Source organism: Brachionichthys hirsutus, chromosome 18 (genome assembly GCF_040956055.1).
Source record: "Brachionichthys hirsutus isolate HB-005 chromosome 18, CSIRO-AGI_Bhir_v1, whole genome shotgun sequence".
Lineage (NCBI taxonomy): Eukaryota > Metazoa > Chordata > Actinopteri > Lophiiformes > Brachionichthyidae > Brachionichthys > Brachionichthys hirsutus.
Window position 1 is genome coordinate 427805 of NC_090914.1, and position 13772 is coordinate 441576.

Consider the following 13772-nt stretch of genomic DNA (forward strand, 5'->3'; position numbering starts at 1 on the left):
CCCTTATGTCTCTGTCCCCCGCATGTCTCTGTCCCCCGTATGGTCTCTGTCCCCCTTATGTCTCTGTCCCCCTTATGGTCTCTGTCCCCCGTATGTCTCTGTCCCCCGTATGGTCTCTGTCCCCCGTATGTCTCTGTCCCCCGTATGTCTGTCCCCTCCGTGGTTATAAGGTGAGCGCCAGGTGGCGCTCGAAGTCCGCGTGTCTGCGTGAACGAAAGGATGACGGAAGCCTCGTCATGGAACTACAGCGGGATTATTCATTTCACAGTAATCCCGCTGAAAGACGTCCAGCTCATCGATCATCTTCCCATGATGAATACAAACACGAATATTCCTATGTCGGAACGTTCTCGGAGATCAAACGTTGCGCTTATAACCATTTCACCTTTGTTATTAACATTAGTTCAGATGTGGCTTTTCCGGGACAAACGTTGAACCAGCATCGCAGATTTGATCATTTCCTATTGGCTGACGTGAAGGCGTGTCGCTGCGGCTGACGTCACCCGCCTCCTTCCGTACGTGCTGCATCTGAAATTACGCATTATAGATCTGAGCACCGCCAGACGCGCGGACCGCGGAACGCTCTTCCTCTCATCTCGTGCCGGTGCGTGAAGATCTTCCTCGCTTGGTGCCAGTTCTCCTCTTCATCGGCGCATGAATATCAAGTGGCCGGACAGAGGAGTGATTAGGCCATTGATCCATTGCGTCAGCGCGGACTCAGCGCGCTTTCATCAGCCTGTCCCGGACCGGATCGCTGTGATCGATCAGTAAACACAATGAGGGCGGCGTTGGGCCTATCTCGCCTGCTCGGGACGGCGCTCACGCGCACGTGCCAACAAAGTCGGGCTCAGTCCGTGGCGGTGCTCGGAGCGCCTTTCTCGAGAGGACAGGTGAGACGCGCTTCACCTCCAGACTACGCGTTTGTGTTTTGAGGCTCCAGCAGTGACGTTTGTTTGTTTTCCGACAGAAGCGGACCGGCGTGGAACACGGTCCGAAAGTCATCCGGGACGCGGGGCTCATCGACAGGCTGTCCGGGCTGGGTAGGTGGGGGCAGGACGGGGGGGGGGGTATCCGTTATATAACATGCCGGGTGGACGGGTTTATCCTATACATCCGGTCGGCTGAGAGACGCCCTCTTACGTCATCGGGGACATCATGACGCACACGCTTTATGTCAACATCAAGAACGAAACGTAGCCTATTTAAATGTGAAACATACGTTTAAATGAACTAGATTATTTATTATTTACTGTAAATGCCTCATAAAATAATTACCGAAATGAGAGTATAGTGTTTAAAAACCCGTTGGAGCGTGAAGGAGCCGCCCAGAGCTCGGGGGGGGGGGGGGGGGGGGGGAATCATTTCCCTTCTGTGCATAAAACAATAAATTGAATCCTGAAGAAGCGTGGAGGTAAAAAAATATTAAATGATTATTATAACTCATGCTGCAACTTTTCTTCATACATTATTTTAAATTTCCTCCGTGATTGCAGAAATATAGGACTCAAAAGTTCAGAGAAATCCTTGTGTTTAAGAGGCTCCACTCAGGTGCTGGTGACTCCACAGATGATTCAAAGCAAGCCGCCATGTGTGTAATAACAGTGTTATAAATACACTCAGGAGAGTAATAAGTATTAATTCAGTTCATCATAAACTCTGCTGGGATCCCGATGCTGTCGATCTGGATTGGATGCATTTTAGCATTGCTTAATGATTATGTAGAAATATAATGCATGTTAATGGCATCGGGGCGATCTTTATTTAGGCGATGTCGTTCTGTTCAAACCGAGCGCGACACAAAGCTGCTTGACAGATGGCACCGAGTGCTATTCCTGTTTCACCTCAGAGGACTTGTTTTGCTGCTGTTATGTCTGTACGTCTGTCTTTGACCGGAACTAAAACTACCTGATAGATTTTCACGATTTTAGGTTTTCTGCTTGGCGTGAAAAGTCGGATCCATACATTTCAGAGCGAGTCGCTGACTAGCTGTCAGGGTTGGGGCCAACCGAAGCAGATAATGACCGACTTCCTTTTAATTGTCCTGCATTAGACACTCAGGGTTGCACAAGATCAAGGCTATTCCTGTCCGGTCTACAAATGGTAATGGCCCGCATTGGCCTGCCTGAGACCAGCAGAGAAACACTATCCCGCTATCAAGGCTCACATTTCCAGACGAACCCCAATATGCTGCATCCCATCGCCCGTTTGCTCCGTGTTCGGGTGCCGATCCACCTTAACAGCCGCTGATCGCAGGACTGAAACCTGATCTCGTGAGAGAAATGGGGCAAAGTGCTCCGTCACACGCTGCTCTGGCATTGGCTCAGCCTCCTCACATTGCAGAGCAGGAACCTATCCCATCACATTGCAGAGCAGGAACCTATCCCATCACATTGCAGAGCAGGAACCTATCCCATCACATTGCAGAGCAGGAACCTATCCCATCACATTGCAGAGCAGGAACCTATCCCATCACATTGCAGGCTCATCCCATCCCAGCTAATATCGTCCTGCGTTGTGAAGGCAGCCACAAAACGGCGGCGCTGCTGAACGCCTTGTTGGCATCCGATGCTTGATTGGCTGGATTCTTCTGCTGTTCCTCAGACTACCACGTCCACGACTTCGGTGAACTCAACTTCCACCACCTCGAGAAGGACGAGCCTTACATGGGGGTCCGTTTCCCCCGCACCGTGGGAGCGGCCAATAAGATGCTGTCCGGAGCAGTGAGCCGCGCCGTCGGCGCCGGCCACACCCTCGTTATGCTGGGCGGTGATCACAGGTATCCACGCACACGCAACAGAACTCACTTCGAACCCGTGGTTGACGTGTCTGCACCTGCTGGCTGACTGTGATAATGCACCTTTAACAGCCTGGGCATCGGATCGGTGGGAGGACACGCCCTTCAGTGTCCCAACCTGTGTCTCATCTGGGTCGATGCTCATGCAGATATTAACACGCCGATGAGCTCTCCGACAGGAAGCCTCCACGGCCAGCCTGTGTCCTTCATGCTCAAAGAGCTGCAAGACAAGGTGAGGAGAACGGGTCAGCTTCACTTCAGCCCGACCGACGAGTGGAAACTCGCTGGCGGAGCCTTCACTTACTTACACCTACGCGAACACGCACTAATGAGATGCTCAGTCCCTGGCGCTCGGATATAAAGGCTCCTCGTCCCTCACGGAAAAGGGTGACGATGTGTTGCCATGGTAACAGCAGGTCAGCTGCACAGATGCAATTTTTCAGTAATTGGAGGCCTTTGTCTTTCAATCTTCTGTCGACACTGCTCGCTTAGAGATTGTCCCAAGATTTCCAGTTATAAAGCATGCCGTGTCCAATTCGACTCTCTTTGGCACTCAGATGCCAAATATCCCAGGGTTCTCCTGGCTGAAGCCGTTCCTCTCCTCGAGGGACCTCGTGTACATTGGACTGCGTGACGTTGATTCCGGAGAGCAGTAAGTACACATTTACTTTTTAAAATATGCAGATTGTGGAATATACTTGAAATAGTCAATGTTTTACTTTTCATTGCAGCCAAATCCTGAAGAACCTGGGTATCCAGCACTTCACTATGAGGGATGTTGACAGACTCGGCATCCAGAGGGTCATGGAGGTCACTCTGGATCATTTGCTGGCGAGGTAACAATAGTTCTAACATTTTCCCACGGCTGTGTGATTACTGTTTCATTTAAAATATACTTGATGCTATTCTCTAACAACCAAACTCTCCATGTCTGGGTTTAACACACACCTTCAATTTTCACTTTCTCAGAAAACAGCGCCCGATCCATTTGAGCTTTGACATCGATGCTTTTGACCCATCCCTGGCTCCCGCCACAGGAACGCCAGTCAATGGCGGTTTGACCTACAGAGAGGGAATCTACATCACGGAGGAAATCCACAACACAGGTGCAGACTACAAAATCTGACGCAGAGCTTTGTGCTCTTGCTCTTCCCATCTGGCGATTGTGTCTTACCTCTGGACGTGTCCACGTGCAGGCCTCCTGTCAGTCATGGACCTGGTAGAAGTAAACCCCACGCTGGGGGCCAGCCGCGAAGCCGTCGAGGCCACCGCCGCTTTAGCGGTCGACGTCATTGCTTCGTCTCTGGGACAGACGAGAGAAGGTGCACACACGTCCATCGACGAGATTCCCGCTCCAAAGAAAGACACAGAACAGTTTTGCCTCTGAGAGCATGAAGACGATCTATAAACTCTATAGACGTCATGCCTGAGCATTCCACCAAAGACTGAATCTAGTAGCTGAGGCTTTGGTTCTGATCCGCTTGCAGTTTAGTGATGTGTGAGGGTTAAAGGCAAAACGAGTCGGGTCTGGGTTCATCAACCAAAAGGCTTTGGGGAGAATTATTATTTTTTGTTAAAACATTTCATGAGCAAACAGAATATAATGAAATTAAACTGAGAAGACTGGGATTTAATATATATATATATATATTTAAGGAAACCCCAAGAATAAGAACACAAAATAAATATACATATGGTTAGAGGCTAATTATATCAGTTTGAAGAAAAAAAAACAAAAATGTAAATCATTTGAGACAAGATATTAGTCACATGGAATTATTTCATGTTTGTCTTTGGTTGTTTTACACTTGTTGACACCAGCTCCTCCTCTCCTTGCATTGATCTGGACTAGAATTCGCTCCTGACATCTCCCCACAGAGGCGTTTGGATAATGTCTGAATGCTAATTGTTAGCTGAACTGTTTCCTTTTGTCCTCAGGCTATCCTTGATGCGGAGCCCCGCTTTGTTTTTGTGCCAGTTACTGAAATGTAGTTTTGATGCGTTTGCACTTTCTGACCAGCTACAGGTTACTTTTGTATTTTCTCAACAAGCAGCACATGTGTTTGAATTCCTGTATGACATTTGAAATAAATATTCCCTGGCATCAGTATTCATTGAATTGAAAACTGGTATCCAGCAGATTCAAATCCTGCATGCACTGTCCTCATTCATGTCACGTATCAAGCTATTTCATCCACACAATGGGTCATCCAGGAACACAAACAACCAACACGTGACCACCCCCCCCCTCCCACAACGGTTAGGTAAAGTTCACCATTTGTTATGCCGTTCGTTTTTTCTGGATCGCTGTACATGAGGGAAAAAACATCAGAGATCACTAAACGCTTCGAACTGCACATAACTTTATATATTAATTTTCTCAACTTGTAAACATTTAAAAGCAAAACTATTTGTGAGAACACACTTTCCACATGTCACCAAACTGTTTCCGTACTTCTGTCACACCTGCAAGGCATGATGGACAGAAAAAAATCCAGTGGCAGATGTGAAACTTGGTAAACACGGCAGTAAAAACAGCATCATCACCATTATTTAACACGCCCCCCCCCCCCCCCCCCCCCCAGGCAGATGGCGAGCACACAGCAGCGGTTCCAGGAAATCAAATCACAAATGAGGTTAGAATCTTTAATGACGTGAAGCGTGTCAAAGAGGAAGCACTGAAGCCTTCCAGAACCGACTTTCCATCGTACAGAGATCAACAACACGGGTAACTTCTGGGCACCGTGTGTAACATGTATTAAAAGTGATTTACTGCATACAGCTGTCAGAGAGTTCAGTATGGAATACTGATGACAAGTAGAAGCTGCGGTCGGATGCTGCTCAGTATCATGAAGCAAAGCACAAACGTTTTTAAACGGTTAATAATTACAGGCTGATGTTCAATGCAGCTATTTAAAGTCTTCTTGTTTGTTCCTGTCTTTACAAACAGCTGATAAATAGCCTCTTTAATGGGGGTTGAGTCATTTCACTTCCACACATAATAACTATCCTGCGCTGAGAATTCGAAGCCTCCCAGAACCGCTGACGCAAATATTCGTATTTCTGTTGCTGGAGAATCAATACTTGTGGGACTCATGCTCAAATAAATCTCTCCAGTGGCCAGAACACATCCCAAAAACAACATCACACTGCAGGGCATACTGCAGGACGCAGTGCAAATGCCAGCTCCTAGCTTGTTCATGGAGTTTCTATCGGTTTGGTCCTTTATCACATGAATGTCACCGGCCCACTGACCCAGTCCCTCTCCCCTCGGTAAAGGGTCGCTTCAAGACTGTCACGCCTCACTGCTATTATTTGCACGTGCAGAGACAGTTGACTGAATACAACCAAAGAATATTATTGCTACTGGATAGTCAATGAAGACGCTGAAAGTCTGGGCTTGTCCCGGATCCAAGACGAAGCCTGTTCTCGTACGTCTGATCATCGGAAGAACTTCAGGTAAACCGCGGCGCCTAGAATGGCCAGCTCTATCAGAATGACGACGCCTAACAGCAACTTGTTCGTCATCAGCCTGCAATAAAAAGACAAGAAGCATTTAATGAAACATCCACAATGACGCACGGTGAAAGTCTGAGTCATACAAGCGAAATCCAGCAGGATCACCTGATTTTAGCATTCAATAATGAAGGATCAATGGATGGTTCCATTGGGCTAGCACTCACCGCCGTGACATGGAACGGAGAATCTTTCTACTTCGACTGAGGTTTTCTCCAGTATTCACCAACTACAAAAGAAAAACTAAGTCAGAAAAGCTTTGACGTAAGAAAACGGACATAACAAAAGTCAGTCAAGTTTTACCATCTATTTAGATTCCTTACTATGATCGACTCAAACAACCAACATGTATCTGATTAAAGCTAACGCAGCGATGGCTCACTCTGTTCCTGCTGCGGTCCAGCTGCTCCCGCTGCTCTCCCAGCTCGTCGATGATCTCCGTGCCGATCTGCTCCGTCTCCGTGGCGATGCGCTGGCTCCGTTCAATACTCTGACTGGCGCTGTTCAGAGCCTCTGTGCCCTGGAGCAACAGAGCTCTCTGAGACTGCAAATGTGTCTGCATAAGTAGCAAAACAGGATCACATCAGCAAGTAAACGTCACTTATTGTGTCAGAAAAGGAAGAACAAAAGTAGAAGTAGCTTCACATAACTTTCTTTTGGAATGGGGATGATAGATACTTAAAATGGATCATTTCTGAAATCTCCTTTGAAGTGAGCTGAATTGTTTCCTACTTGCTGAGCTCCTTGTATTCTCACTGGATACACTAGTATACATACCTCTTTGTACAATCAGCTACCAATGACAGGAATAAATACTTTTTACCAGACAGTGAGTCCAGAAATGAACCCTGCACTCACCTTACAGCATAACTTTGGGCGATACACATCCAGACATGCTAAGGTTTCTTGGCTGCATTAATAATTCCAATAACATCTTCCAGCTATATCAGTCCGGAGGCCCACACTCACAGTTTGTTGGTTTTGCGATGAATAGATGCCATAATGACTTCCTTCCATTGGCTGTTTAGAAGACCCAGAGCCAGGACTAGAAGCTTTCAAGTCTCTCTGTAGCTTCCCCAGATCCCGGCGGTACAGGCGCAGCTTTGCATTCATAGCATTCCGGTAGGAGGACGGGGCTCCGCGCAGCTCTTCTTCCATACCTTGTAACTTGACACATAAGAAAATGTTTGTGGAACTTCAAAGAGAACGATAGTTTTTGCTCTGCAGACTGCTTGTGAATACATTATTGGAGACTCATCCAATCATGTTCACAGTACAGTAAATCACTGTTAAAGATTGAACGAACTGAAATGAACAGGAAAAAAGAAGAAAAGAAGAGATCGTCGAAACACAAACTAGTTTAAACACACGCACAAAACGATTTCCCTGTTTGTGGAAAATTTGTTGTGAAATTGAGTTGGCACAGCATAGTTTAAAAATAAGAACCGCAGGCATATTTTGCCTCATTACCGAACCAACCAGTTAAAGAAATTGTTCATCCTTGCAGTTATTGACATTGTAAATGACTTTGTGAATGTAACTACCGGTAACTTGTGTTTTCCTGGGTTGTGTGCCGTTATTAATACTGCCGGCTGTGATTGCTCCTCGTGGATAATAAAGTTAACTATGACTATTTAATCTGAAGTGTAGATCGCAGATTGGGCATGTTGCAAGGAAGAAACCATTAAATTTAGGAATATATCCAGATAAAAGGACAGTTTCATGACTTTTCCCTTTATGTTGAACATTGCAAAATGTGGTTTTGCAATTTCTGTCAAATTTACATGAACAATTTCATAGATTACCATGACAGCAGACTTTTCATGTTAAAACTATCATTATTAATTCAATTAAAAGACATCTACAGCATATATTGTGCTGTAGATTTCAGTAGGACTGCTCTCTCAGAGAACGTGGCACGTCATAGGTCAATCCTAGTTAAACTTATTGCAACTAACTCTGTTAAAACGAAGATATTTAGCTTACAGACTGTAAACTTAAAGAAGTTTTGTAGAGCGCTAGCTTGAAAACGTAAACAGAGAAGCTCACCACTTCCTCTGCCTCCCCCTGCCTCTCATCAAAGTTCCTCACAAGCCTCTTCAACTCCTCTGTGAATAAAACATACATCCAGTTTCAGCACACAGAAGCATTCTCCCGAAACGTTTCCTTCTTAGGCTAACTAGCACAGCTACACAAAATGAGTTGTTTACCTCCATGGCATCCCAGAGCTTTCTCCGGCATTAGCTTAAGCTCATCGTACAGCGATTTGTAAATCTCTTGCAACTTTTCAAATTCCTCCGACGACATTTCGCACTAATAATAGTCCAGCCGCCTGATCTTGACTAATTACTTTGCTTTTAGCCGTAAATTACAAGTATTCTAATCGAAGATGTCACAGTTCCGTTGTGACGATAATCAATTTCCCCAGACGTTTCCGCATGACGGTCCTCGTGATCGAGTGCTAAAACTCCGGAACAAAACTAAAATGAAATAAAAACACAGCGATGTTTCCGTATATTTCAAAACACATTAATGAAACAGCATATAATTATATTCAAAATAGATGTACTAAATAATTAAATGTCTTGTAGATTTTTTTTACAGCGCCGGCAAATCAATTTTATTCAGGCACTATGCAGACAGCTTTTAAAATTCCTGGGAAACTGAGTTATTTTTTTAAACGACGCTGTTACGATAGATATTCCAATATTTTTGCTACTGACTGACAAATAATGGGTCAAATAAATAAATCATTTAATTTGAACCGTAATACCATTGAACTTTATTGTGGCGACGCGGTTACTTGTGATATAGACTTTTTGTTCATGGTTCGTGCAAACTTGTTGTTTTCCTCGGATGTTCGTGTTGCCCTTGATGCAAATAATTGTTTTTATAAAGTTAAAAGAAAAAAAATAGATAAAACCAGCGCGATCGCTTGTATCTATTGCCATACTAAAACTAATTGACTAAGAAGGCTGTACAAAACTACAATCCCATAATTCCATTTCCTCCGTCCCTACTAGCCCTGGTAGTGCCACTCGATGCCTTCACGTCAGCTGTTCTGCCTGCCTACAGATCAGTGGGATCCCGCTGGAAGACGGAAAAGCGTAAACCAGGGATGATGCTTTTAATTCTGATTGCGAGCATCGCAGCCGTGACGTTCCTGGCGATTTTATTTGCACCACAAATACGGTGCGTATAAGATTTATCATATGAATGCGTCGCTGCTCAGATAGACTGCTTTGGTTGAGAGGGCATCGATTACAATGTACCGATGCTGTTATTACAAACAGACTCGTTTACGTCGTCTGTGCACTGAACCCAGTTTATTGTCATTCTAAACGCTCCTTCTTAACGCTCATTATTTCAGAATACTGATTATCTTAGCAGGAACGATGGAGCTGTGGGAGTCTTCCTCAGCTGCTCGGGCCTATCAGCAGGCTGAGCGTGGGAGGCGTTTTATCACGCACCGCCCCATTGGTTCTGCGGGTGGATTGCTCAGTGACACCAGTCGTACGACTCACAGTTCATGAGCCAAGTTTCTATATGAATAATGAATAGGACAAAATGCCAATGCGTCCTCTCCGAATGAGGACAAGACCGACCGAACAAGTCATCAAAATGTGGAGTAGTTCAGGGTCTCTGGCTTTCATCAGGGGTCTTTGTGCATCAACAGAAACTATGCAGCTGGTGGAGTGTGTCATTCTGCAGCCGCTCTGGACGGGAAGACGGTCCTCATCACCGGAGCCAACACGGGCATTGGGAAGGAGACGGCGCTGGATTTAGCAACGCGAGGTGACTTTCTGCTCTTAAATTCAAGCCGCAGGCACAGGAGTGTTGATGATTGGGGGTCCCACCTTAGAATCACAATGACGTTTCACATGACATCTCTCCTGTTAGAACATGCCCAACCCCCCCATCGCGTTTCAGTAGAGTTCCTGATCTCTGGTTGAGTCTGCAGAGCAGAAGCTCTCTCCATCTCCATTTCTGTTTATAGTCAAGCTCCTGATTTCTCTTCCCTCGATAGGGGCGCGGGTTATTATGGCATGTCGAGACGTCAACAAAGGAGAGCAGGCCGCTGCCAGTATACGAAATGCACATCCGGAAGCTCGTGTGGAGGTTCGAGAGCTCGACTTAGCAGACACCTGTTCGATACGAGCTTTCGCACAGAAGTTTCTGAGAGGTGAGCACAGACCGACTGATCCCCACGTCGACCTACACACTATATTTGACATTCCTTTTGGTGACGTTTTTCTTCCTCAGAGGTCAACCATCTCCACATCCTCATCAACAACGCCGGGGTGATGATGTGCCCCTACACGAAAACAGTGGACGGCTTTGAGCTGCATATTGGAGTCAATCATTTGGGTCAGACTGAAGCTGAAGGTTTTGTCTGAACAGTCGCCGTCTGTTCAGCGTTGACTTGCTTGCCTTTCTTACTTCTGGCAGGGCACTTCCTGTTGACGTTCCTCCTGATCGGGCAGCTGAAGCGCAGCACACCAGCCCGGATCGTGGTGGTCTCCTCGCTGGCACACAACTTTGGGTGGATCCGATTCCATGATATCCACAGCCAGGGAAGCTACAACAGCGGATTAGCATACTGCCAGAGCAAACTGGCTAATGTGCTCTTTGCCAGAGAGCTGGCGCGTCGCCTCAAAGGTGCACAAAGTCACAAAACAGACAGACGGGCCGACACGAATAGTGATTCTTTCTGTGACATTGGCGTTTCGAAGATAAAGCACACAAAAGGCATCCTACATGCAGCATTTTGTCAAAGACACAGTAGGATATCAAATCTGAAATTTCACAAAAGATTAAAAATGTAACCAAAATTCAAAAGCAATCAAGAGGATGTGAGACAGAGGATGGTTTGGCAAAAAAAAAGTGTTGCATTTATGTGGGGGAGAGAGCAAATGCATACAGTATATATATATATATATATATATATACACACACACATATCAGAGTTTAGGAGATATGCCCAGGGAAATGTGGAAGTGCTCCCTCTAACAGATCACTTAAATGGAATTAGAGTGAAATTAAAAGCACAGAGAGTGCAGACCTCCCCCAAGAAGCACATTGCTTAATTCCAATAATGTTCCCCACGGTGACGTAGCTTCTTCATCCCAACAGGCACCGGTGTGACGGTGAACTCAGTCCACCCGGGGACAGTGAATTCAGATCTGACCAGACACTCAACTCTCATGATGATATTTTTCACCATATTCTCCATGTTCCTAAAAACTCCGCGGGAAGGAGCACAGACCAGCATTCACTGCGCTGTGGCAGAAGAGCTCCACTCCATCTCTGGGAAACACTTCAGGTATGTGAAGACAAGCTGGGAAGTTTCACTTCATGGGCAGCTTGTGGATAAAAATGTCCCATTTGTTGTTCTCTTCTTGACAAAGGAAATGTCGCCCGGGTTATCTTTTAGGATTTGTAACATTGTGTGTTTGTCATAATTTAAAAAAGACATTTAAGGTGTCATATTTCAGATAAAAATGAGTCTGTGGTGAGTAATGAAGTGACGGGAGTGAAACTCTCAGGAAGTACGTGCTGTACTTGATCTTAGATTTTGTAGTGTTTTATTTGTTGCTTTCGACAACTACACAAACCACAAGCTGTAGTTCTGCAAGACATGGAATAGCCGTGACTCGTGAGATCCCTGGATGCAGAAAGATCACTAACGCCATCACCCACATCTGTCCTCTGGTTTCAGCGAGTGCTCGCCGGCATTCGTAGCCCCTCAGGGCAGAAGTGAGGAGACCGCGAGGAGACTGTGGGACGCCAGCTGTGAGCTCCTCGGGATCGAGTGGGATTGATGGGCTACCTATTCTTTGGTAGCAGTCATTTCAATACATTTTCATGTTCTGTACTTTGAGTGTTTCTCACTTACAAAGCAGTCAGGTAATACTGTAAGCGGTACTATAAGGTTAAGTTGCTATTTAGCGTAACAATGCAGCAATTATATTATCATACATTGAGTATTTTGCTGTTCCACAAAAGCTCTTCAAGCCAAAACCACTCAGCTGTATTCTGCGCCCAACAAATCCCCTTTTGACTATTTTTGTGACATGTGAATACAGAGTGGACCAAAAAAAAAAGCAACTGGATGTATTGTAATGCAGTAGGGTCCTGTGAGGGGTCAAGCCAGGGTTTAACCAGGGCCAGCTTTATCAGTTGTGTTTTTGATTTCTCCTGAATTTGCAGCTAAATTGCTCGACTGCTGTGCCAGCATTTCGAAACTATTTCAGGGGTTCTTACAGTGATTGATGAAAAAAATCAAAGTAAAGCATCTGTCTGAGCCATGATGACCGCTTGAATTGCGTAGATGTATTTTGTGATAATTGTAGTCCATGCAGATTCTAAGACTTTTTCTATTATAACAAATTTGAGATAGAATCATCAGAATGTTAGATTTTCCATCTGCACTGCCAAAAACTGCACATTCCTGGAGGAACTACAGTTTTAGGTTCCTGAGGATCTCCTTACTTGTGTCTCTCTCAGCATTCACATGCAAGATTGCCAAAAGTTTACAATTTGTGTTTTATACAAGTGAATCATGCCTTTTACTACATTTAAATTCATGTCAAGAGTTGAATGTTTACAACTGAATTAAATAAATGGAAATATTACTGCAAGGGTGTTATAGCACACCTGATCCATTCCTCCACCCGTTCTAGCCTGCCTGTACAAGTGAAGGATCTGCTTCCTTTCCACAACGCTGCTGGCAGTCGCTGTTAACACGGGCCTTGACCGATCCGGGATCACTTTTATTCACAGTGATTTGTATCTTGCAGTTTGGGAATTTTGCTATTCCTAACGCAACTATCTGCATTTATCTGGGCTTGAGACTGGCACAAGGGAGAAACTGGCAATGCTACGTTAGTTCCTGCTAACTGCATTCCCTGTACTACCATGAGGCTGCAAATTATATATATATATATAAATAAATAATATGTTGGCATATAATAATTGTCCCACTCAGATATTAAAATATATATATATATAATTAATAATATTAATATCTATACAATTATGTATTATTTATATATATAAAATAAATAATAATATCCCTATTCTCAGCATTCTAATTACGTTTACGTATTTAGGCAAAAAATGTAGGTCAAAGTATCAAAGCGTTGACCGGCGAGCGGAATGTAGGTCAAAGGTTGACCGGATGTCAAAAATGCGACAATGTAAAACTATTGACCTGGCGAGCGGCGGATGACGTGCACGGATTTCCGGTTCAGCGTGATGACGTTTCACAACATCCGGCATGGCGACAGGAAGCCTCGCTTCGCTTCGGTTTACGGAATATTTTTAATGGTGTTAAAATGTCTCCTGTTAGTTAAAATGTAGTTTCAGTATATTTTTAAACTATGTCGAAGCTGCTGCAGAATATTTATGGGTAAAATGGGCTTTATTGATTGTAGCATCATGTAATCGAGAGAAGGTAAAT

General features: G+C 44.9%; 3 protein-coding genes across 3 annotated transcripts; 2 read left to right on the forward strand and 1 right to left on the reverse strand.

Moving 5' to 3' along the window:
* The first annotated feature begins 776 nt into the window (after positions 1–776).
* On the forward strand, positions 777–4941 carry arg2 (arginase 2). Its single transcript, XM_068751877.1, has 8 exons — positions 777–890; positions 968–1040; positions 2602–2776; positions 2867–3026; positions 3352–3446; positions 3526–3630; positions 3764–3900; positions 3991–4941. The coding sequence occupies exons 1-8, from the start codon at positions 777–779 to the stop codon at positions 4179–4181; spliced, it is 1050 nt and encodes a 349-aa protein (XP_068607978.1). The 3' UTR covers positions 4182–4941.
* A 494-nt stretch (positions 4942–5435) lies between these two features.
* On the reverse strand, positions 5436–8732 carry vti1b (vesicle transport through interaction with t-SNAREs 1B). Its single transcript, XM_068751987.1, has 6 exons — positions 8521–8732; positions 8360–8418; positions 7280–7477; positions 6693–6866; positions 6478–6539; positions 5436–6326 (listed from the first exon to the last, which is right to left on the reverse strand). The coding sequence occupies exons 1-6, from the start codon at positions 8615–8617 to the stop codon at positions 6236–6238; spliced, it is 681 nt and encodes a 226-aa protein (XP_068608088.1). The 5' UTR covers positions 8618–8732; the 3' UTR covers positions 5436–6235.
* A 696-nt stretch (positions 8733–9428) lies between these two features.
* Positions 9429–13229, forward strand: rdh12 (retinol dehydrogenase 12). Its single transcript, XM_068751878.1, has 7 exons — positions 9429–9502; positions 9987–10105; positions 10338–10493; positions 10574–10678; positions 10760–10969; positions 11444–11633; positions 12030–13229. The coding sequence occupies exons 1-7, from the start codon at positions 9429–9431 to the stop codon at positions 12130–12132; spliced, it is 957 nt and encodes a 318-aa protein (XP_068607979.1). The 3' UTR covers positions 12133–13229.
* Positions 13230–13772: the final 543 nt, after the last annotated feature.